Here is a 23337-nt window from a genome sequence, read left to right as displayed (position 1 = left end):
TTATCTCCAATCACAGGAGTTATTTTCATATTATTTTTTGACATCTCATCAAAGATGAAGAAGAATATGGAAGTCTGGGCATTTTCAGACTTCCATATTCTTCTTCATCTTTGATGAGATGTCAAAAAATAATATGAAAATAACTCCTGCAATTGGAGATAATCCAGATTTTGTGAACAAGTATTTGGACACACTCAAAATGTTGTAAATAAATTATCTGGTCAAATTATAAGCTTAATAATAAAAATGAAAATGGTATTTTCTGGCGTTTCTCATGTGTGTGATTATAATCCAGGATTCGGATCTCACATACTAATATAAGAGTTTCTGCTTAATAAAAAAGCTTCTTTACATCTCACCAATAGATGTCTCTAGTGAAGTTCTAGTGATTCAAGAACAAGGTTTCTAAATTGGTTCATTTATATATAGAACTTCCAAGAATTTGAGTAGTGTGGTTGTCAATAATGGGTAGAATTGGTGAATGTTACACGTGTGTAAAGTGATCACTTAAACCAGCCTATGACGGTCGTAAGCCCCGTAAATGCCCAGACTTCCATATTCTTCTTCATCTTTGATGAGATGTCAAAAAATAATATCTAATTTTCTAAATGAACTGAACTCCTAAAACGCTAACTACTTAATTTTTACAAAGCATAATGTTTTTAAACGGTTTAATACATTATTTTATCGTATTTTTGAATGTACGATACCAGTTTAGAATTTCAATAAAATCCATAATTAATAAATAAAAATACTTTGAAAAAATATTCTAAGCTCTCTCCTGTAAAGTAGCAGATCTGCAGATAGAGTACTACCCGGTAGTCACTACACAGTGAAAAATTTTTCAATTTCAATTCAAACCCTTATCCGCACCCCAATGGTGCATAGGGCACTGCATTATATAAACACAGTGTTATCTTGATCGTTAACACACGAAGGAAAGGTGATCAGCCCTCCGCTTCAGGCACCAGTCCAGGGTAATATTGAATAAATATTATAAAATATATAAAACCCTTATCCGCACCCGAATGGTGCATAGGGCACTGCATTATATAAACACAGTGTTATCTTGATCGTTAACACACGAAGGAAAGGTGATCAGCCCTCCGCTTCAGGCACCAGTCCAGGGTAATATTGAATAAATATTATAAAATATATAAAACCCTTATCCGCACCCGAATGGTGCATAGGGCACTGCATTATATAAACACAGTGTTATCTTGATCGTTAACACACGAAGGAAAGGTGATCAGCCCTCCGCTTCAGGTACCAGTCCAGGGTAAAATTGTGTAAATATTAGAGTGAAAAATCACTGATATTTATTTGACACCCCCTGGGAATCGAACCCGGAACCTCCAGTACGGTAGCCGAGTGTGCTGACCATTACACTACGGAGGCAGACGGATGACTGACAACCACACTTCTCAAATTTTTGGAATTCCTAGATATATGATCAATCTCATGACACAGTACATATGAGTTCACAACAGCCATCTATGTTGGATTGAGAAATTTTCTATTTAACAGAGACCCCCATTTATTTGGATGTATGCAAGATCTTAACTGGATTATTTTACATAGTGGGAAACGCCTGAAAACATAATTTTAAATTTTATGCAGCTTATACATTGACCAGTTATTGTACAACATTTTGAGTGTGTCCCAATAATTGTTCACAAATCTGGATTAACTCCACTTAGAAGTTATTTTTTATATTTTTGACATCTCAACAAAGGTGATTTTTTTTTAAATTACCTAACGTCCAAGTGACTCTGAAATCTAGCTACGGCTTATGCAACACCGTTTATCATGTCCCTACTCAGGCTTCAACTTTTTAAGTTTCTTAGCCTATGCCTACTTGTGAGTGGATTTACTCTTTATGTTTAAAGTTACAATAATTTTGTAATTCATGAGTGAAAATTCTAGGCAAAAACACTCGCGTTGGAATACCTGCTTAATAAAAGCTTTCCTCATTCCAACATAGATAGCTGTTGTGAGCTCCTGTACACTGTGTTACGAGATTGATCAATATATCCACTTTACAACATTTTGAGTGTTTCCAAATACTTGTGAACAAGTTGTAAAAATATGTTGAATAATGTAAAAATATGTAAAACTGTTGTAAAAATAATTTTAAGTGGAAAAAAACCCACATTATGATCTGAAAAGATACTTTATGGAAAGATACTTTATGGAAAGATATATATCGGTCACTCCTTTCAAGAACGTCATAAATCAAAAATCGTCAATTTTCAGTTGTGCATGTTTACGCAATGCCCAGAAAATGTACTATATTCCAGCAAAAGCGGCATATTTTTAACCTAATATTTACCCGCTACAGGACAGAAAGTGTTGTTTTTGAATTTTTGAAGAAAAGGTATCGTTTAATTATTTTTTTAAATACACTATATTTTTCAAATGGAAAAAAAATGTTCAGGTTTTACCTAAAGAGATCTGCTGCACAGTAAAAAGTTCAATAAGTGGCTTGATATTTATTTTTAATACATTGTACTATATTTTTAAACTTTAAAAACGTTCTCCTAAGAAATCAAGTTTTTTGATTTATGACGTTCTTGAAAGGAGTGAGCGATATGTAGTGTTGAGTCATATTTTCTTATTTAGTTTTTACATTTTCAATTTTTTTCATGTGTTGTTTTCAATTTTTTTTTATTTATTTCTTTTAAATATGCTTCTTATGCCTATTTATTATGCCTGTTTATAGGTTTTATATTTTTCCATATATTAGTTTTGGTTTTTAAAAAAAATCTTTTTTGTATCTTTATTATTTGTGTTCCAGTCTTGTTAACCTTAATCCCATGTCCCAAAATGAGAAATACAAATTACTCATCGGGAATATTATATATGACTTATGTATGTAATATGTTTTGAAAATATAAATAAATAAATACACTAAATCTAACCTATGTTTTTTTGCAGGCCTTATGCGCGGTTTTTATGCTACATAAAGAAACTCGGCTGTAATACTGAAATATTCAGGATAAATAACAGGAAGTATTGTTAAAAACAGCGGTCAGTGAATTAAAATTAAAAAGCTCACAAAGGGATGCAAGTGATTATAAACTATATCAAAATTCTATTGTGTTTGTGTATCCACGTGTGAAAAGACAAATGAACAGGTAACATGACTCATTTTCTAGAAAGAAAAATGTAAAGAAAAAGTCGCGTACAAAAAAATTTAGTTTTGAAAAAAAATACCGTTGTAAATCGATTTAGAAAAAGCGTCGCGTGACAAAACACAAAACAATGATTTTGAAAAAAGCCATACAGGTGAGCAGGGTCGATAAGATGCATCAAAAGCTACAATTTTACAGTGAATACTTGTTATATTTAACTTATGCAGCAATTCATATGTTTGTATTTACAGAATGCGCAAAAATTATAATAAATGGGTGTGACACCTTCATAGGTGATTTCATACAAATTAGTGAGTAAACAAAATTGCCCAACAAACTCGCGTAGCGTCGGCGGCTAGAAAATTGACTAGTAAGAAAGTTTCCCGACCAAACTATTTATCGCATATTGGATTTTAGGACGTAAACGTTAGTCAAAATGATTATTGTGCGGTGACTCACCTGAATTAAGAAAAATGCTAAATATCACAGCACAAACAAAATACGCGCCCGCCATCTTTTATATGAAATTGAAACTGGCAAACTGGCGTGAAGTTTGAGAACTCATTTCATTGTACTCGTTACTTCTGACGGAACGGGTAACTGGGAACGAGTACTTACGTTTAAGTGATAAGTCTCGGATATCGCTTAGAATTTTCACAGCGTATTGTATGTTATAGATATAAGTACATAAGTAAATTTACTTATTTTATTTAAGATTTAAAATTATACACCTAAGTAACTTCACTGCTAACTTAGAAATAACTTCGAATGAAATGTATAAACTCATGCCTCAAGCAAAATAGCGAGTGTTTATGCCTAAAATTTTCACTCATGAATTGCATGAAATTATAGTAACTTTAAACATAAAGAGTAAATTCACTCACGAGTAGATAAAGGCTATAAAACTTAAAAAGTTGAAGCCTGAGTAGGGTCATGATAAGTGGTGTTGCACAAGCCGTAGCTAGATTTCAGAGTCACCTGGACGTTAGGTAATACAAAAAATTAAAAACAAATAGACTAACTAACTAACTAGCCATCACGCCGGTTCTCCACAGGGGTAGGCAGAGAGAATAGAACATCACATTACTCGGTCTTTGCAAACATTCTTCGCCTCTTTCACATCCAAGCACGACAAGATCTCTGGATGAAGCTCTTTATGTTTAAAGTTACTATAATTTTACGTAGTGTAATTTCATGATGGTTAGTTGCTTAGTCTTAGAATTTGGGGTAACTCGGACAATACCTATCAGTATATCTGAACGAATCAGTAAGACCCGGTCGATCACGAAAGATCTATAGTGATATACAGTACCTACCTTATTCCACGAGAACATATACAATTTTTTCAGTTGGCGCAACTGTTTCTATTTCGCGGATATTGCTGTCATTTTATACAGTTGTTAACGATTATTCTTGTGAGCCGTCAGAATTCTAACCAAGAAATTCAACCGTAAAACTTTAAAATAAACTAGAAAAAACTGACCGACATTGTCATCAATATATATAATATCTCACTAGAGCTATTCTGTTCTGAAAGCCATATTTTAAGGTTACGTAATATTCATTAATATTTTTTTATCACCAATTTGTGCGATTATTAAATTGATACATTTGCGGCGAGAGTTGCTGCAATTTGTGAATCAAAATTTCACTAAATACTAATGTAATTTAACCGGATTTTATTTATTTTACAGGCTCGAATGTTTAATAAATGTATATTTATTTTTACGGATTAAATAGTTGGTACATATATAAAATTTCACTTGTGATTTGATCCATCTTCGCTGTGTAATTGTTAGATTGTTTAGCTACCGTGCTGGAGCTCCCGGGTTCGATTCCCAGGGGGGTGAAATAAATATTAGTGATTTTACACTCTAATATTTATTTGATATTACCCTGGACTGGTCCCTAAAGCGCAGGAGTGATAACCTTGTCTTCATGAAAGAAACGATCAAGATACCACTGGGTCAACACGTTGCAGTGCCCTATGCACCATTGGGTGCAGATAAGGATTAGAATAATAAGAGGGGAGAGGAGAATGTATCAAATAAGTATGGGTATATAACACTAAATTGATACAATAATGAAAAAAATATACAGATATGTATCTGTATTCACAAAATAACGAGAAATACAGAATAATTTTAATAAAAAAAAAATCTTTTTGTATAGCTCTCTTTCTCCTTCTCTCTACATTATATCTTTCTTCTCACTCGCGTAACGAAATCTGCCTCATAAATGTGACTTATGCAATTTCGCTCTCAGTTCTCTACCAATTATCGATTATCAAATCTCCGCCTAAGAAGTTTCACTCTAATATCTTTTTTGTATACAGTTTTAATTACTTCTCTTCTTCTAACCCTTATCCGCCACCCAATGGTGCATAGGGCACTGCATCATATTGACGCAGTGTTATCTTGATTGTCAATTGCACGAAGGCAAGGTGATCACTCCTGCGCTTCAGGGACCAGTCCAGAGTGAAAATAATTATCCTACATATACAAACGTACATGAAACACGCCTTTTTTCTGCACAATTCCGTGCGAGAAACAATATCCTTAAACCTTACGCCGTTTTTTAAATGATTACTTTTATCATGTATTTAGTTAAGAAACAATTTATTTTCCTAAACAAAAACGTTCAATGGGATTCATTGTGCCTTTTTGGTACTCTATAATACACTTGTGTCACATTATTCTTGAAATATATCGTAATATAAACAAATAAGATTGTAACATAATGCATCGTGTGTCACTCTTACCCACTGGCGATGCGTAGCGTCGAGAGTGAGACAGATATAGGGCATGATTATGGCGCAGACTAATTACCGACCGCAAGAAAAATCAGGGATCTGTTCTATTATTTATCCTTGTGATGTTACAAATTATTAGTCAGATATTTCAACAGATGTCATAAGGCCAAGGATTGACATATTATTATATGGCCAACACGAGATGTCTCCAAGTCACTCTGTCACGCGCCATCTCCTTGGCTTCCTCCCAGGTCAGTTTGGCGTCTCGAAGTTCCGCTGAGTATAGTCGGTGAATGGGCGCCGAAATCCTCGGGGTTGGAAGAAGAGACACGAGGGGTTGATGCTCTCAGGTGGCATTCTAAGGACATGTCCCAACCATGTCCACCTTCTCCTCTTCAGGACTTCCAGTATGAGGGGCTGTTGAGTTCTTCTCCTCACATCGTCATTCCTGACCAAGTCATACCACTTTATACCCAGTATTTGCTTCAGGCACCTATTTTCAAAACTTGAAAATAAGTGGAATATAAAGAGGATTTACGAATATGGAAAACAATTTGCATTTGTGATTAGCAGATGTGGCCGATAGTGATGCAGTTCCTGCGGTCCAGGGCGCCGTACATCACTCTACCGTTTGCCGTTCTTGTGGGAATCATCGGTTACAACGTAGAGGGACTGCTTTCTGACAAATATACTCCTTATAAAGGTATATATCGCCACCTAAATACGGAAATATTTTGTCCGCCTCCGTAGTGTAATGGTCAGCACGCTCGGCTACCGTTCTGGAGGTCCCGGGTTCGATTCCCAAGGAGGGTAAAATAAATATAAATGATTTTTTCACTGTAATATTTATTCAATATTACCATGGACTGGTACCTGAAGCGGAGGGCTGATCACCTTTCCTTCATGTGTAAAAACGATCAAGTCAATACTGCGTTTATATGACACAGTGCCCTATGCACCATTCGGGTGCGGATAAGGGTTTTATTATTATTATTAAATACGGAAATATCCTAACTGCGTACAAGGACATTAGATTTTTACGTGAGATCTCTCAATCATTTACTAATATTCACTTTTGAATATTTACATTCATAACTCCATTTGTGTATCATATTCCGATAATTATATGTAGAACGAATGAGTGAGGAAAGAACGGTAAAACAAATTTATGAGGCGAATGTTAGCGGGAAAAGAAGCAGAGGAAGACCGAGAAAAACATGGCACGATCAGGTATGCCAAATACTTAAAAGTGGTCAGGTTAGGAGTCGTAACAATCGGCGGGTATGTATGAGGAGATGCATGAACGTGGAAGAGGCGAAGAATGTTTGCAAGGACAGAGTGGTGTGGCGCTCTATTCTCTCTGCCTACCCCTGCGGGGAAGCGGCGTGATGGTTAGTTAGTTAGTTATATGTACATTTTTAGTTAATGTTTTACTTAGTAAATACCACTATTTCAGAAATAGTGGTATTTACTAAGTAAAACATTAATTTAAAATAGATAGATTTTACCACTAAGTGACTGCCGTATCAATTAATAAAATTAAATATACACTTGGGCCTCGTATAACACTATTTTATACAACACAGATGTATATATTGTGGCATATTTTTTGTACATCACGCTTTTTATAACGCAAAAATATAAATAATAAATCAGTAGTTTGAACTTAAATGTAACTATGTATTTATAATAATAAAACCCTTATCCGCACCCCAATGGTGCATAGGGCACTGCGTCATATAAACGCAGTGTTATCTTGATCGTTTACACATGAAGGAAAGGTAATCAGCCCTCCGCTTCAGGTACCAGTCCAGGGTAATATTGAATAAATATGACAGTGAAAAAATCACATATATTTATTTTACCCCCCTTGGGAATCGAACCCGGGACCTCCAGAACGGTAGCCGAGCGTGCTGACCATTACACTACGGAGGCGGACGAAATTTGTATTTATAGTACACATAAATAATTATTGTGTGTATCTGATTAATAACTTTTAATAATGTAATTAAAAATAATGTTTATTAAATATATGCATGTATTTCCATTCTGTTTTCACATATCGCTCACTCCTTTCAACAAAGTCATATATCAAAAATTGACAATTTTCAGTTGTGCATGTTTTCGGAGTGCCCAGAAAATGTACTATATCCCAGCAAAAGTGGCATATTTTTAACTTAATATTTACCCGCTACAGGGCAAAAAGTGTTGTTTTTGCATTTTGAAGAAAAGGTATTGTTCAATTATTTTTTTTAAATATACAAAATATGTTTCAAATGGAGAAAAAACATTCAGGTATTACTTAAAAAGATTTGTTGCACAGTAAAAAGTTCAATAAGTGGCTTGATATTTATTTTTAATACATTTTATTATATTTTTAAACTTTAAAAAATCTCCTGAAAAATCGAGTTTTTTGATATGCGACGTTTTTGAAAGGAGTGAGCGATATGTTTTGTATCCATTGAAACTAGTGCATATTAATATATTATTAGATTAAAACCAATATTTTTAGCTTTTCCACTTTATTTTTATTTGACCAGCGACCGGGTTTCGTCGTTACCGACATCACCAGTCTGATGATGTCGGTAACGACGAAACCCGGTCGCTGGTCAAATAAAAATACAGTGGAAAAGCTAAAAATATTGGTTTTAATCTAATAATATATTAAAAATGCAATTCCATCATGAAGTGTCAGTGGATAATATAAATCTATTAAATAGTGCATTTTATACATACCATACATGTTTTTTAAAAATTCACAAATATTTTTCATCGATTTACACAATTTTTTGAATTTTACAAAAACTTCCGAACAATTAATCAGGTAAGTATATTCTCAATATTATTAATATTTAAAGCATTTACTTTGTGGTTAGTCATTTTTACTTATTTATTTTTTTACAAAAATGTTAATAAAATTAGTATATAACCACTCACCGAGATTTTAACGTCTACCGGTTTCGAGACGTACCCGTCTCTTCGTCAGGACAATCACAGGACAGGATGAAAGGAGTGTGGAGATCCTACAAGTATATAAGTAGATTCGATTCCTAGTCTAATGTACGTTTAACCTCGGCTCGTAACGCATGTCTGTATTGAAAACTATAGTGCATGTTGGTCTTCGGGTCGACCAAAAATCGCATGTGTTAGACATTTTGTGTAGTTTTGAGTGTGTAAATGGTGCTATGGTAGTGAAGGGTGGTATTGTTTGCATGCTGTGTTAGTGATTGTCCTGACGAAGAGACGGGTACGTCTCCAAACCGGTAGACGTTAAAATCTCGGTGAGTGGTTATATACTAATTTTATTATCATTTTTGTAAAAAAATAAATAAGTAATCACGTAAGTACTGGACTAACATTTAGTAATATTTTATTATCTTTCTAATTCCAGAAGCAGTTCAAGAACAGAGGCTGGAGCGCTTAACAGAACAAAATTTGCTGGAGGATCCCACAAATGTGAAGAAATTAAAATACCAAGAAAATGTTTTAGGGAAGAACCTATCGCCATCTTTGAAAGAGACTCCCCGACATCCATCACACGCTTCGTAGCAACAGTCCGTCATATGTTAGATAGTGGATTACTATTATATTTAAATTTTATTTATTAATATGTACTAAAAAACTGTTACGTGTAAATATACTGCTTAAATTCTATGGCATTAGTTGTACAATTTTATTTTTAAATAATGTTTTAAACCCTCATCCGCACCTGATGGTGCATAGGGCACTGCATCATATAAATGCAGTGTTATCTTAAGTATCAGTGCTATGTGTAAATATACTGCTTAAATTCTATGGCATTTGCTGTACAATTTTATTTTTAAATATATTTTTTAAATTTTTAAACCCTCATCCGCACCTGATGGTGCATAGGGCACTGCATCATATAAATGCAGTGTTATCTTAAATATCAGTGCTATGTGTAAATATACTGCTTAAATTCTATGGCATTTGCTGTACAATTTTATTTTTAAATATATTTTTTTAATTTTTAAACCCTCATCCGCACCTGATGGTGCATAGGGCACTGCATGATATAAATGCAGTGTTATCTTTATCACACAAAGGAAGTGTGATCGGCACTTCAGGTACCAGTCATTTTGACATTGTCTAAAAAAATCTAAAAATAACTCAACGTCTTTCTCCGCAGGGGTAGGCAGAGAGGATGGAACGCCACACTCTTCTGTCATGACATACACTCCTTGCCTCCTTCACATCCATAAATCTAGTCATACATGCCCTCCTATTACGCAGACTTTTGACACCACCAGATTTTAGGTTCTTATTGTACCAAGTGTTTTGGCCGTCCTCGCTCACATTTGTCAAATATACTTTCTTAATCGTTCCCTCACTATCAGCCATTCACTCCACTTGTCCATACCACCTTAAAGAACTCTTCTTCTTCTTTTTGTAGACCCTAGGGATCTGTTTGTGCCTCCACATGTCGCTCTTGGGACGCTGGACTCCCAGCTGTCTTTCCATTATTTCAGAGGTCTACCTGGGGGTCTGCGTCCTTCAGGGTTACCTTAAAGGGCGATACGTGGAAGTCTATCTTCTGACATTCTGTTTATATGTTCATTCCAGTATCACCTTCGTTCTCGTCCCCAATCTCTTCTTAATCTTTTTGATTCCCTAGTTCAGCCTTACATTCCATTCTTTTTTGTTTTTTTTGTATGTTTTTAAAGGAAAGTCTATTTTAGATGCTTCTCTGCAGGTAGGATAGTAAGGATAGATATGAAAAATACATCAAAAACAAATTGAAAATAAATATTTCTTGTATTCAATTTGCAATTGGCGAGAATCGAGCCCGAGACGCCAGGTTCGTCGTCGATCGTCTACCCAACTATGACATAGCGCCTGTTAAATATTTATTTTTTATTCTGTCATAAAATGATTTTCCACACATTCGTCTTAAAAACTTTCAGTTCTTATTGAGACACCAGTACAAATAAAACTACAGTTTATATTGTAAAAAATAGTTTATTTGGAGATAGCAGCGGTTTGACTAGAGATTGGAGCGCGCCCAGTGAAAGGGGCGCCTGCAGCAGGCGCAGTGGTAGAGGGAGATGGCGCTCAGCACGGCCGCGCACACCGACAGGCCCAGCCACGCCCAGCGCCGCCCGTCCTGCCACGTCTGCAGATCCGTCAGCCGGAGGAACCTGGAACATGCGATGTTTTAAATATTGAAACCATTAACTTTGTGGATCATATTGATATATCGCTCACTCCTCTCAAGAACATCATAAATAAAATAACTTGATTTTTCATGAGAACGTTTTTAAAGTTTAAAAATATAATACAATGTATTAAAAATAAATATCAAGCCACTTATTGAACTTTTTACTGTGCAACAGATCTTTTTAGGTAAAACCTGAAGGTTTTTTCTCCATTTGAAAAACATTTAGTATGTTTAACAAAATAATTAAACAACATTTTGAGTGTGTCCATAATTAAACAATACCTTTTCTTCAAAATGCAAAAACAACACTTTCTGCCCTGTAGCGGGTAAATATTAAGTTAAAAATTTGCCGCTTTTGCTGGGATATAGTACATTTTCTGGGCATTCCGAAAACATGCACAACCGAAAATCGATGATTTTTTATATATGACGTTCTTGAAAGGAGTGAGCGATATATTTAAAAAATTAATTGAACAGTAACTTTTCTTCAAAATGCAAAAACAACACTTTCTGCCCTGTAGCGGGTAAGTATTAGTTAAAAATATGCTCTTTAGCTGGGATATAGTACATTTTCTGGGCATTCCGAAAACATGCACAACCGAAAATTGACGATTTTTGATTTATGACGTTCTTGAAAGGAGTAAGGGATATTACTTTGAGAAATAATAATACTTTGTTTTTTGATCCACTCACATGTTTATTAACAACCGACTAGTTTCGGCAACAAAGTGTTGCCCTCTTCAGAGTTTAATTTATGACTAAACATATATGAATTCCATGATTTTAAAACATTTTGTGCGCATTTATGCAACCAGCATTCTGGACCAGGTGCCTCTGAGGGCGTACGAAAACTGGAAAACATGTTGGCAAGCAGTTCGTATATGCGGAGGGTGCTACATTGAAAAATTCTAAAAGTTTGTACTATTCTCATGAATATATATATATATATATATATATATATATATATATATATATATATATATATATATATATATATATATATATATATATATATATATATATATATATATATATATATATATATATATATATATATATATATATATATATATATATATATATATATATATATATATATATATATATATATATATATATATATATATATATATATATATATATATATATATATATATATATATATATATATATATATATATATATATATATATATATATATATATATATATATATATATTTAAATATATATTTTAAATCATACTACTTTCAGAACAGACCATGTATGTTGGACTGAGAAGGCTTTTATAAAGCAGAGACCCTTTATTTTATTTTAAAAAAAAATGTTTTTTGTAATATAATATAATTACAAGTCCAAAAATATTATATTAGGTATAGTATTCATTTTAAAAAAGGCATGGCCTGTGTGTGGGTACACATTTTATTTTAGGTTATAATAAAGAGTACCGTAGAACGGGGCTACTTGAACTTTGATGAGTTACTTGAGCCCAGTACAAAAAAAAATTATTTAGATCATGGTATCGATCAAAGTATTGTGACAATAAGTGTCATCTGTCAGGGAAACAATGAATCACGTTTTGTCCGCCTCCGTAGTGTAATGGTCAGCACGCTTGGCTACCGCACCGGAGGTCCCGGGTTCGATTCCCAGGGAGGAGGGTCAAATAAATATACCAAGTGATTTTTTCTCTCTAATATTTATTCAATATTACCCTGGACTAGTACCTGAAAGGGAGGGCTGATCACTTTTCCTTCATATATTAACAATCAAGATAATACTGCATTTATATGATGCAGTGCCCTATGCACCATCGGGTGCCGATGAGGGTTTGAAATACAGATCTAAATTAAAAAAATTGTACTGGGCTCAAGTAACACATCAAAGATCAAGTAGCCCCTTTCTACAGTACTAATACGGGAAAGAACACAGTAGATATCAAAATATAAATACATAGATTAAAAGCGCTGATAATAAACACAAATATTTGTTTTAAACAGAAAACAACATATTATAAAAATAAAATTAAAAAGGATAATAAACTGACCTGTTGGCAACTCCCGGGGGCAGTTCCATAGCAGATGGCAGCGGGAGGAGGGCCTCGTACAGCTCCTGTAGCAGCATCCGGACTATGGAGTTCTCTTCTTCCCGGAGCGGATCCAGGTTGTCATTGATACAGATGAATTTTCTGCAGAAACCAACAAGCCATTTACACTATTTTTTTTTTAAAAACTTTTTATAATTTTCTATCATGGTCAATACTGCAAGCAACATATTTTATTGAATAAAAAAAATGTTTACACCAGTAAACACTGTCGGCAAACACCAGTATTGACGCTAAAAAAGATTCATCTTCTCTCTCCTTGTAGCAGCATCGGCTCAATCATCATGTGGCAAGCTACTAACTTACTCCATGATATGGCAAGTTACTAACTTTCTCCATGATGTGGCAAGTTACTAACTTACTCCATGATATGGCAAGTTACTAACTTCCTCCATGATGTGGCAAGTTACTAACTTCCTCCGTGATGTGATAAGTTACTAACTTTCTCCATGATGTGGCAAGTTACTAACTTCCTCCGTGATGTGATAAGTTACTATCTTCCTCCATGATGTGGCAAGTTACTAACTTCCTCCATGATGTGGTAAGTTACTAACTCAATCTATGATGTGGCGAGCTACTAACTTGGTCTCCCTGCGTATCTCGTCGAGCGCGGCGACGGCGCGGGTGATGTTGGAGTCTAGCATGGCGAAGGTGTGGCGGGGCGCGGCGGCGCGCTGGCGCCCCCGGGGGGGCGGAGCACCCAGGGAACCGCGCAGGGGGCCCGCCAGGGAAGGGCAGTGCACCACCAGATCCTTGGTGATAGTCGGCTGGTATCAAACAATATTATTGCTCTAGTATTTATTTAATTAAAAGAGAAATTTACAACATTTTGAGTGTGTCCAAATACTTGTTCACAAAATCTGGATTATCTCCAATTACAGGAGTTATTTTCATATTATTTTTTGACATCACTAATGGGTAGAATTGGTGAATGTTACACGTGTGTAAAGTGATCACTCAAACCAGCCTATGATGGTCGTCAACCCCGTAAATGCCCAGACTTCCATATTCTTCTTCATCTTTGATGAGATGTCAAAAAAATAGTATTTTGAATTTTGTTAAGTAGATAGTGTTTTAGTATTAATCAGTACCATGTCCGAGTCTAGATATCGCTCTCCTGGCGGCGTGGGGTGTTGCGCGTATTCAGGGCGGTCGCAGGCGCGCAGGGCCGCCTCCAGCGCGCGCACCACCTCCGCTGTGAGGGGCAGCCCTCGCACGCGCGCCAACACTGTGCGCACCTCGCGATCAGACCACGTCCTGGAGCATGACACACTTTATTACACCAACAAATTGGTATTAAAATGAACAAGTTCAGAAACAACCGCATACTAAATATATTAGCTCTTTTAAGGCTTTAAAATTAATCACTTGTATGAAATATTTATTGTAACTGCAGACAGTTGAGTGTTTGATAATGTTTTAATAAGACGAAACGCGTCACATATTATCATATATATGTTAATAAAAGTAGAATTCAATCCAATAACCGTGTTGAATTTTTGATATATTACCCAACAACTTGTATAAGATTTTTTTTGCATAAAAGCCAGTGTGTTTTTTTTAATGAAAAAAATTACAAATATCTATTTACCCGCTTTTGTCTGTATCAAACTTGTCGAAAATCTCTTCTATGGTATATTCTCGCTTTTCGCTCAACAGATAATAATAGTAAGCGAACGCAAACTGCAAGTCGTTTGGCCGACGGAACTTGTTTTGCGCGGTGAGCCGCACTTGGTCGCTGAACTTTTCCTGCATTCGGCCGATCGTGCCCTTGTCCAAGAAGAACGGCACGTGAGCCAGGACCTTTCTATTTTGAAACCTGTACTCCTTGTTGAATAGCTTGTTGGTGTGTATGAGAGATCGGGCATACATGGCCAGCTTCCGTTCATCTTTCGGCGGGCTGGACTCCTGGATGATGGACTCCCTGGGCGTCTTTCTCTGCCTACTCTTCTTATCATTTCTCAGATAGCTCTTATTGTAATGGTGAACGGCGCCGCTGACGTTTATTTCGTCAGACTTCTTCAGCTCTTCTAAAATGAACTGCTTATGTTTTTGGTTTGAATCTTTTGGTATATCGTTTAATTTATGACTAGGTTTATTTACATCGCTTATATCTAATTTTTCGTTGGATTCTAGTATTGCTTTGAGGGATCTCATCGTATTCCTAATTGGCACATTGTCGGTCTCTTCGCCGGATGTGTTTTGGGGCGTCCAGAATTGTCGCTCGGTTTCCCTCTTCACGATCTTGATTTCTTCGAGACTCGGTTGGTGAGCTGGTCGCAGACTGTCTAGCAGCTCTTGATCTTCGTGCTGCCGCGCTAGTACAACCTGTTGATAAAAACAATTTTAAACCAAATATATAGAATATCTTTTCACAAAATACAGTCTCTGTCAACACACTTAGGACGGGAAATACATATATCTCTACCCGTTGGGTGGATTGATGCTTAAGGCCGGGAAGGGTATTTTTACCTTCTGCGCCGGACTCATTTCAAAGGCAGAAAAAAAGGAATTATCCAATATTTTTATATGAATATTATATACCAATTCAAAGGCAGAAAAAAGGAATTATCCAATATTTTTATATGAATATTATTTACCAATTTCTTTGTTAAGGTCTTAACTATATGTATATAATTATCAAATTCCATCACCAGCGGTTCGCAGGTGTAAAAAATACCTGTGTATATATATATATATATATATATATATATATATATATATATATATATATATATATATATATATATATATATATATATATACATATATATATATATATATATATATATATATATATATATATATATATATATATATATATATATATATATATATATATATATATATATATATATATATATATATATATATATTCATAACTTCAATATAATTTAATATAACTTCATTTATATATTACACATATATACATACAAGATAACATCGCTCACATATGTACAAGATGACGTCCGTCACTAATAATCACTTTTGGGTCTATCAAAGTCAAAATGACTAGTTTTGAGAACTACAGATGCCCTCATCGACCGGTATAGTAACCTTTGGATCAAACGGGGGCTCATCGAATCCCGGGTATTTCCCGACGCTCCGGTAGTCCTGTTGGTCCTCCTCGTCGAAGAAGGGGCTATCCGCATAGTCCCCCGGGTAGTCCAGGTGGCTGGCGGCCCCGTAGTACCGACTGCCAGGGTCCCCCAGGCAGTCGCCTCCGTCATAGTCGCACTCCGCGATGTTGCAAGCGCTGTCGCACGACCTATCGCCTGCAAATTGAGTTATATCTTCAAAATTCCAACCAATGGTTGAGGGTTTCCAATGAAGCACTAAATAGGGCTGAGCAAAACTTTCAAAGTGCAAAGCCTCATTCGCTCCCAATGGTGCATGGGGCACTGCATTATATACACACAGTATTATCTTGAGTAGTTTTTTTTTAAAGAAAAGAGAAATATTTGTGTTTTTCTTATTTACAAAAATACAATTTCCTACTACATATTTCTGTGAGCCTAAGAGGCTCATTATTAAAAATAGGTTTAAAATTGTGGTAGAGTGGGTTCGTACCGAGAAACTCGAGAAACTGACTTAATAGTATGCGACACTAACCACGGGACCACTACCCGACACACGAAGGAAAGGTGATCAGACCTCAACCTCAGGTACCAGTCCAGTGTAATATTGAATAAATTTGAAGGTGAAAAAATCAGTTATATTTATTTGACCCCGCCTGGGAATCGAATGTGTCAGGTTGTAGTCCCGTGGTTAGTGTTGCTGACTCTAAGTCAGAGTTTCTCGGTTCAAGCCCACTCTACCACAATTTGATACATATTTCTAATGATGTCAAATACTTGAAAGTGGTCAGGTTAGGAGTCGTAATAATCGGCGGGTAAGTATGAGGAGATGCATGAACGTGAAAGAGGCGAAAAATGTTTGCAAAGACAGAGTGGTGTGGCACTCTATTCTTTCCGCCTACCTCTGCGGGAAAGCGGTGTGATGGTTAGTAAGTTTTTTTTATAACTTAATTATAATGTCTACCGGTTTCGAAGCTAACCGCTTCTTTATCAAGACTGATTAATACTAAAACACTATCTACTCAACAAAATTCTAAATATTTTAACGGCTAAGCAAAGGAGCTTGGGTAGATCTCAAGTGGCTTTATTTTTTATCACCTAATAGAAAATAATCACCCATTAGATAAAATTAAAGGTCTATATATATTACACACATGCAACAGAGGACCTAAATTAGATTACTTTGAAATATTAGAAATTAAAAAAGCAATTAATAATAATTTATAAAAAGTCCGTTATTAAATATGTTTCCTATCACTCAGCATCCCTGATCCTTTTTACCCCTCCGGAGAAGCGGCGCGATGGTAAGTTGGTTAGTTAGTTGTCATGACTTGCCCAGAAAGGACCACGGACAGCCGAGAGCGCACTCGGGCACGTTCCAGGCGGTGTACACCTCGTAGCCATCCGACTGGGTGTAGAAGTCTCCCAGGTAGACAGGGCCCCCGAAGAACACATCATCGTTCAGGTACAGGAACCTCTCCGACAGGCCCGGGATCCTGGGGGCAATCATCACTAGTAACATTCACAATATTTTCAGTGTCAACTTTTTTACAACATTTTGAGTGTGTCCAAATACTTGTTCACAAAATCTGAATTCAAATGTTGTTAATAAATTATCTGGTCAAATTATAAGCTAAAATAATAAAAATTAAAATGATTTTTTTCTGGCGTTTCTCATGTGTGTGATTATAATCCAGGATTCGGACCTCACATACTAATTAAGAGTTTCTGCTAAATAGGACGACTAATTTTAGAGATATAATTATTTTTATTATAGCTACGCGTAGGTTAGAATATTTCACAAAAATACTCTGGCAGGGCGCTACCCTTAAGGCACACGGCGCATGAGTGCCTAAAGGTTAAAAATAATATGAATATGCCTTCCGAAAATTGAGTAGCGTTGTTGTCAATCTTGGATAGAATTTTGAAAGCAATCACTCAAACCAGGCCATAAAAGGTCTTAAGCCCTGTTAAAACTTCGAATTCCATATTCTCTTTCATCTATGTGAGGGTGCAGTTCATTTGAGAGTGCAATAATAAATGTTGCCTGGAACCAACTTGTGTAGGAAGCACTCGATGGCCGGACTGGAGAAGGTGGGCAGGTACTCCGCGGGGATGATGTCCTCGTGGGAGACCAGCTTGATGCGCGGGCTCTGTGTGTTGAGCCACCACGGCAACTGGCCCGCCGTCACCACGTACACGTGGCGCACCCACGGGGCATACAGCTCCAGAGATCTGTGCAAAGTAAAACAAAGGATATCTTACATTTGACAAGCAAAAAATGTGTATAACGGCTATTTTTGGAAAAATAGGACTTGTAGTGGCTTCTGTGGTCGTTTTCTCAAAGTTTTGTACAATTAACTGTAATCGTCTTCTTCCTGCTTGGTGTAGGATACAAATTCAAGGAAACAAATGAGAAAATGAAACTAATCACTAACACAAATATCTTCCCATAAAGTATTTTTTCAGTTCATTCATTTTGGATCCCTGACTGTTAGTTCTTCTTTTTCTTCATTGTGTAGGCCTTGTGGCCTGTTTTTAAGAGGGATTAGCCTCCTGTGATGTGGATTCCCAGCTGTCGATCCATCTTTTTGTTGTCCTGCCCGGGAGTCGGCTGTACAGGGCAATGCGGGGGAATCTGGATGGTTCCATTCTCCTCACACCATTGTCTCTAAATATATATTTTAATATATATTTAGAGAAAGTTGACACTAAATTGAAATAATTTTGATATTTTATGACACTAAATCAAAGAGAACTAATTCATCCATGCCTCAAACCAAATTTCAGTGCAAAAAATTATCCATAGGTGTTGATATAAGTACGTAAAGTTGAAAAACGACTATGCATGCGATCCGCAGTCAACGGTACTTCTATAAAAAAACGACAATAGATGATATCCGCAGCTTACGGGTTAATTTTGGGGGACCGGAAAGGGTTAATACACACCTCAGGGAGTACTTCAACTCTTGCTTGTCATCGTATCGCGACGGGTCGTAGTCGTCCACTCCGCTGACGCCCTCCAGACTGGCGTGCTTGTGCATGTCGGCCAGCCATATGGGGTCGGACCCGTTGACCCACGTGTACACAGCGTCCACGGGCTCGCAGCTCCCCGACACCGAGTCCACGTACGTGCAGTAGTGCCTTTCACATATGACGTTCACTATGCTGCCAGTTGAGATCAGGTAAATCTAAAAGGAATATAAATACAGTGAAACCTCTATCTATCGTTCCTCGAATAATCATTTTCCAGGATGTGTCATTTATTTCTTCCATCCCGACTTAATTTCATACTAAACTAAACCGCATCGATCGTTTCTCTATCACCATTTACCACATTTATCGTTCGAATTAAGCTGAATATTTGATACATTTTGTCTATTTTTTTTACATTATTTCCAATTTTCTTACATTCAACGGCAACGTATGAAATAGAAACTATCGAAAGCTTGTGTAACCGATAGCAGGAGAGGTCAATATTGACGAAAAGGAGCCGCTGCCTGTACCTGCATTTCCAGAAGCGTGCACACACTTTGAAAGAAAACTTTAATTCCATAGGATCCAAAATAAATTATCTGAAAAAATACTTTATGGAAAGATTTATATGTAGTGTTTAGTCATATTTTCTTATTTTGTTTTTACCTTTTTTTTATATTTTCTCATTTGTTTATTTAAATTTTTTATTTTTATTCTTTTAAAATATTTATTTTTTTATTTATAACATAATACATTTGAATCATTTATACATATGGAGAACTTTTATATTTCGATTCGCTGTGCCTCTCCATAAAAGAGACTGTGCTCTTGTGCTTGGAGAGGGACTTAAACTCGTGGTTTAATGTTATATAATAAAAAATATAACAGTCTTTTTTTGTATATTTTTTCAAGATTTAAATGTATAGAGCTTTTTTTTAATATTTTTATATAATCTATTTTTTTTATTTCTTTAGGGAGTTTATTGAAATGTTTGATTGCAAAATATTTGAAGTTTTGCTTCTTACCTTATGTTTTTCTCATTTATTTCTTTTGAATATGCTTCTTATGCCTATTTATTATACCTGTTTATTGTTTTATATTTTGCCATGTATTAGTATTAGTTTTGGTTATTTAAAAATAATATTTTTTGTTACTTTATTATTTGTGTTCCAGTCTTGTTAACCTTAACCATGTCCCAAAATAAGAAATAGAAATTACACATCGGGAATATTATATATATGACTCATGTATGTAATATGTTTAGAAAAATAAATAAGATATGGTTTTGAAAAAAAGTAAAAAATATAATCGACTATGCAGCCTAGTTTGCAAATGCCATTCGACGACAAAAGTTACGATAAAATTAAAAATAAACTTGAAAAAACACGTGTCCATTGATATTTTTACATGTAAACAGATGTGGTTATATTAAAAGATAAGGAAGGTTAACATTTACCTTCAATTAAAAATGATAGAATAAACATTTGAAAACCAAAATATTTTAAATTTAAATATAATTAAAGGCATTTTCATTTTTAAATCGATGCAATTTAATCGTAAAAATAATCAATGGAAATATCATTTCACGCGGTAGCCACAATTTTATAACCATAATAATCAATTAGATAATAATTCTGTACCAAGGAAGCGACATACTGGATAGTTTAATCTAGAAATATTATCAGTTTTCATACATAAATAAGGAAACGTAAGGTCGATATCTTACCCCATAGATTTGGAAAGAAGATAATATCAGTAGGCTGACAGTAAAAAAGGCCATAAGCGGCCGGTTCGATAAAATGTCATAAACTCTCCTTTGGATAAGCTTTTCTCTGGCCATCTCGGAAGTTTCTTCATTTTATTTTTTATAAAAACAGGTCGAAAGTCGACATTCCGTCATCTCCATGTCACTAATGTCAACAAAACGTCAGAGCGTATCATAAACATTTTTGAAAACTTACCATAGACAAAAAAGTTTTGATGAAATTTAGGCCAGAGCCTACCGTTTATAATAAACCGGGGTATATTGTTAAACACTGTATAAAGACAAAAACCACATATTCCGTGAAAAAATATACCCTTTTATAGTTTTTAATAGAGGGCAGACGGGACTTGGGGTTGTAAAAGAATATCATGGCTCTAAATCTTCTTTACTGGTTTGGAATACCAGATGCAGCAACCCTCATCAGGCTGGCCCAGGACTGTGTGGAGTTTAAGGAGATGGTCGCCAACCTCCGATAGGAGTGGAATGAGAAGATATTGTTTTTTTTTAACCGATTTCCATCAACAGGGTTTGCTTTGATGGCGGATTGTTTTATTTATATTCAGAGTACTAAATATATACAAACCGCTAGCTCCTATAGACTCGTAGCTGGAAATGATCATGGCTGCTTCACAAGCAATGCAAAGATTGACGGGGTAATGAGACATAAACTGGTTTAAGTCTAAAAAAATACTGCGGCTGAATTTATCGAATGTTTTACTAGGGGGAAAAAGGCAAAAAAGAAAAATATATTTTATTCTTAGAAAATACTGGCATACAGACGCTGCTCAAAAAAATGCGTCGAAAAGGTTAATTATTTTTAAAATAAATTTAATAATAAACTTATTTTTCGATTGGAGAAAAAACAATCAGGTTTTACCTAAAAAGATCACACAGTTTGATTGCACAGTATGACGTTAAATAAGTGGTTTTATATTTATTTTTAATACATTTCATTACTTTTTTTTAACTTTAAAAACGATCTCCTGTATAATTAAGTTTTTTTAAATATGATAGGAAATTGACTTTTTTTATAAATATATAATACACTTATTTTTATCAACTCCTTACCTTTTATTAACTCTTTTTTCAAAAACACATATTAATTTAAAAGAAAAATAATTTTTTTCATAACAAAAATGGTGTCTTGAGAAAATCAATTGAGTCACATGTTACAGGTAACCTAGGGGGGGTTTAGAGAAAATTAATTGTGATTTACCGCCCAAGGGCATGTCGATTTAATGGGTAGCAAGAATATTCATATCAATCATCAATATCATCACGCCTTTTACTGCATGGGTAGGCAGAGAGGAACACCACACTCTTTTGTCCTGGCACACTCCTAGCTTCCTTTACATCCATACATCTAGTCATACATGCCTTTTGACACCACCAGATTTTAGGTAAATATGTGTAGGCGATGAAGCCACACCGTCGAGTTGGCAGCGCTGACGGACGTGTAACGAGACGAATTGGAACGCAGATTCCGAGCGAGAGCGACGCTGGTACAGGTCAAGTTCAAAAACGCCGAGAGCTACCTAGTTCGTTGGAACCATCAGACTTTTTTATTGCGACTTACATTGTGCTTCTTTAATTTATATTTAGAGTATAAAGTATTCTGTAATTATCTGATTCCAGTGTAATCACATTTATATAAATAAAAGGACTAACTGTGAGTACAACATTCTTTAATTTCATTCTGGTACTACCTCTTTATGATAAAAACGTGACCACCTAGCGTGATCATGAAACGCGGCAACATGTCGCCAAACCAAAAAAATAGCTAACTAACTAACCATCACGCCGCTTCACCGCAGGGGTAGGCAGAGAGAATAGAGCGCCACACCAGGCAAAGAATGTTTGCAAGGACCTCTGTCCTTGCAAACATTCTTTGCCTTTTCCACGTTCATGCATCTCCTCATACATACCCGCCAATTGTTACGACTCCTAACCTGACCACTTTCAAGTATTTGGCATACCTGATCGTGCCATGTTTTTCTCGGAAGACCGAGGAAGACCTCTGCTTCTTTTCCTAATAACATTCGCCTCATAAATTTGTTTTACCGTTCTTTCCTCACCCATTCGTTCTACATGTCCAAACCATCTCAACACACCTTTCTTAATTTTATCAATAATGCTTATCTCAGCTTTGCATTCCTTCCTTATTTCACTATTCGCACATCATACATCGTTTTGTCGCACATTCTTCTGAGAGATCGCATTTCGACTGCGACTGCAAAAAATAGCAATACGCTATATATGTAATAAATAGTATAAATAACCGATTTAAGGTATTTCAAGTTAATATAATGTGTAAATACAGCATCAGGTATGTGGGGGTGCAAATAAAACAGGGTA

At 35.5% G+C, this 23337-nt stretch overlaps 3 protein-coding genes across 3 annotated transcripts in view; 1 reads left to right on the top strand and 2 right to left on the bottom strand.

The window, feature by feature from the left end:
• The window catches only part of Lac (septate junction protein lachesin), a 31738-nt gene extending 28069 nt beyond the window's left edge, over window positions 1-3669 (bottom strand). The window contains exon 1 of the mRNA XM_088259037.1: window positions 3594-3669. Within this exon, the coding sequence (XP_088115163.1) occupies window positions 3594-3648 (55 nt within the window). The 5' untranslated portion in view covers window positions 3649-3669. The remainder of the gene's footprint in view (window positions 1-3593) is intronic.
• Window positions 3670-4517: 848 nt separating this feature from the next.
• Window positions 4518-9712, top strand: LOC148310079 (small integral membrane protein 12-A). Its single transcript, XM_088259045.1, has 3 exons — window positions 4518-4683; window positions 6460-6589; window positions 9278-9712. Exons 2-3 carry the CDS (start codon window positions 6460-6462, stop codon window positions 9433-9435), a joined length of 288 nt encoding a protein of 95 aa, XP_088115171.1. The 5' UTR covers window positions 4518-4683; the 3' UTR covers window positions 9436-9712.
• Window positions 9713-10846: 1134 nt separating this feature from the next.
• On the bottom strand, window positions 10847-21138 carry Gnptab (N-acetylglucosamine-1-phosphate transferase subunits alpha and beta). Its single transcript, XM_088259035.1, has 10 exons — window positions 20944-21138; window positions 19191-19432; window positions 18300-18476; window positions 17577-17737; window positions 16222-16439; window positions 14756-15492; window positions 14256-14421; window positions 13747-13931; window positions 13108-13248; window positions 10847-11045 (listed from the first exon to the last, which is right to left on the bottom strand). Exons 1-10 carry the CDS (start codon window positions 21055-21057, stop codon window positions 10892-10894), a joined length of 2295 nt encoding a protein of 764 aa, XP_088115161.1. The 5' UTR covers window positions 21058-21138; the 3' UTR covers window positions 10847-10891.
• Between the last annotated feature and the right edge of the window lie 2199 nt (window positions 21139-23337).

Source organism: Brachycentrus maculatus, unplaced genomic scaffold (genome assembly GCF_059751285.1).
Source record: "Brachycentrus maculatus isolate JH-2025_06_01 unplaced genomic scaffold, ASM5975128v1 h1tg000108l, whole genome shotgun sequence".
NCBI lineage: Eukaryota > Metazoa > Arthropoda > Insecta > Trichoptera > Brachycentridae > Brachycentrus > Brachycentrus maculatus.
Note: the sequence above shows the minus strand (reverse complement) of the source record. Positions and strands in the feature narration are given on the sequence as shown.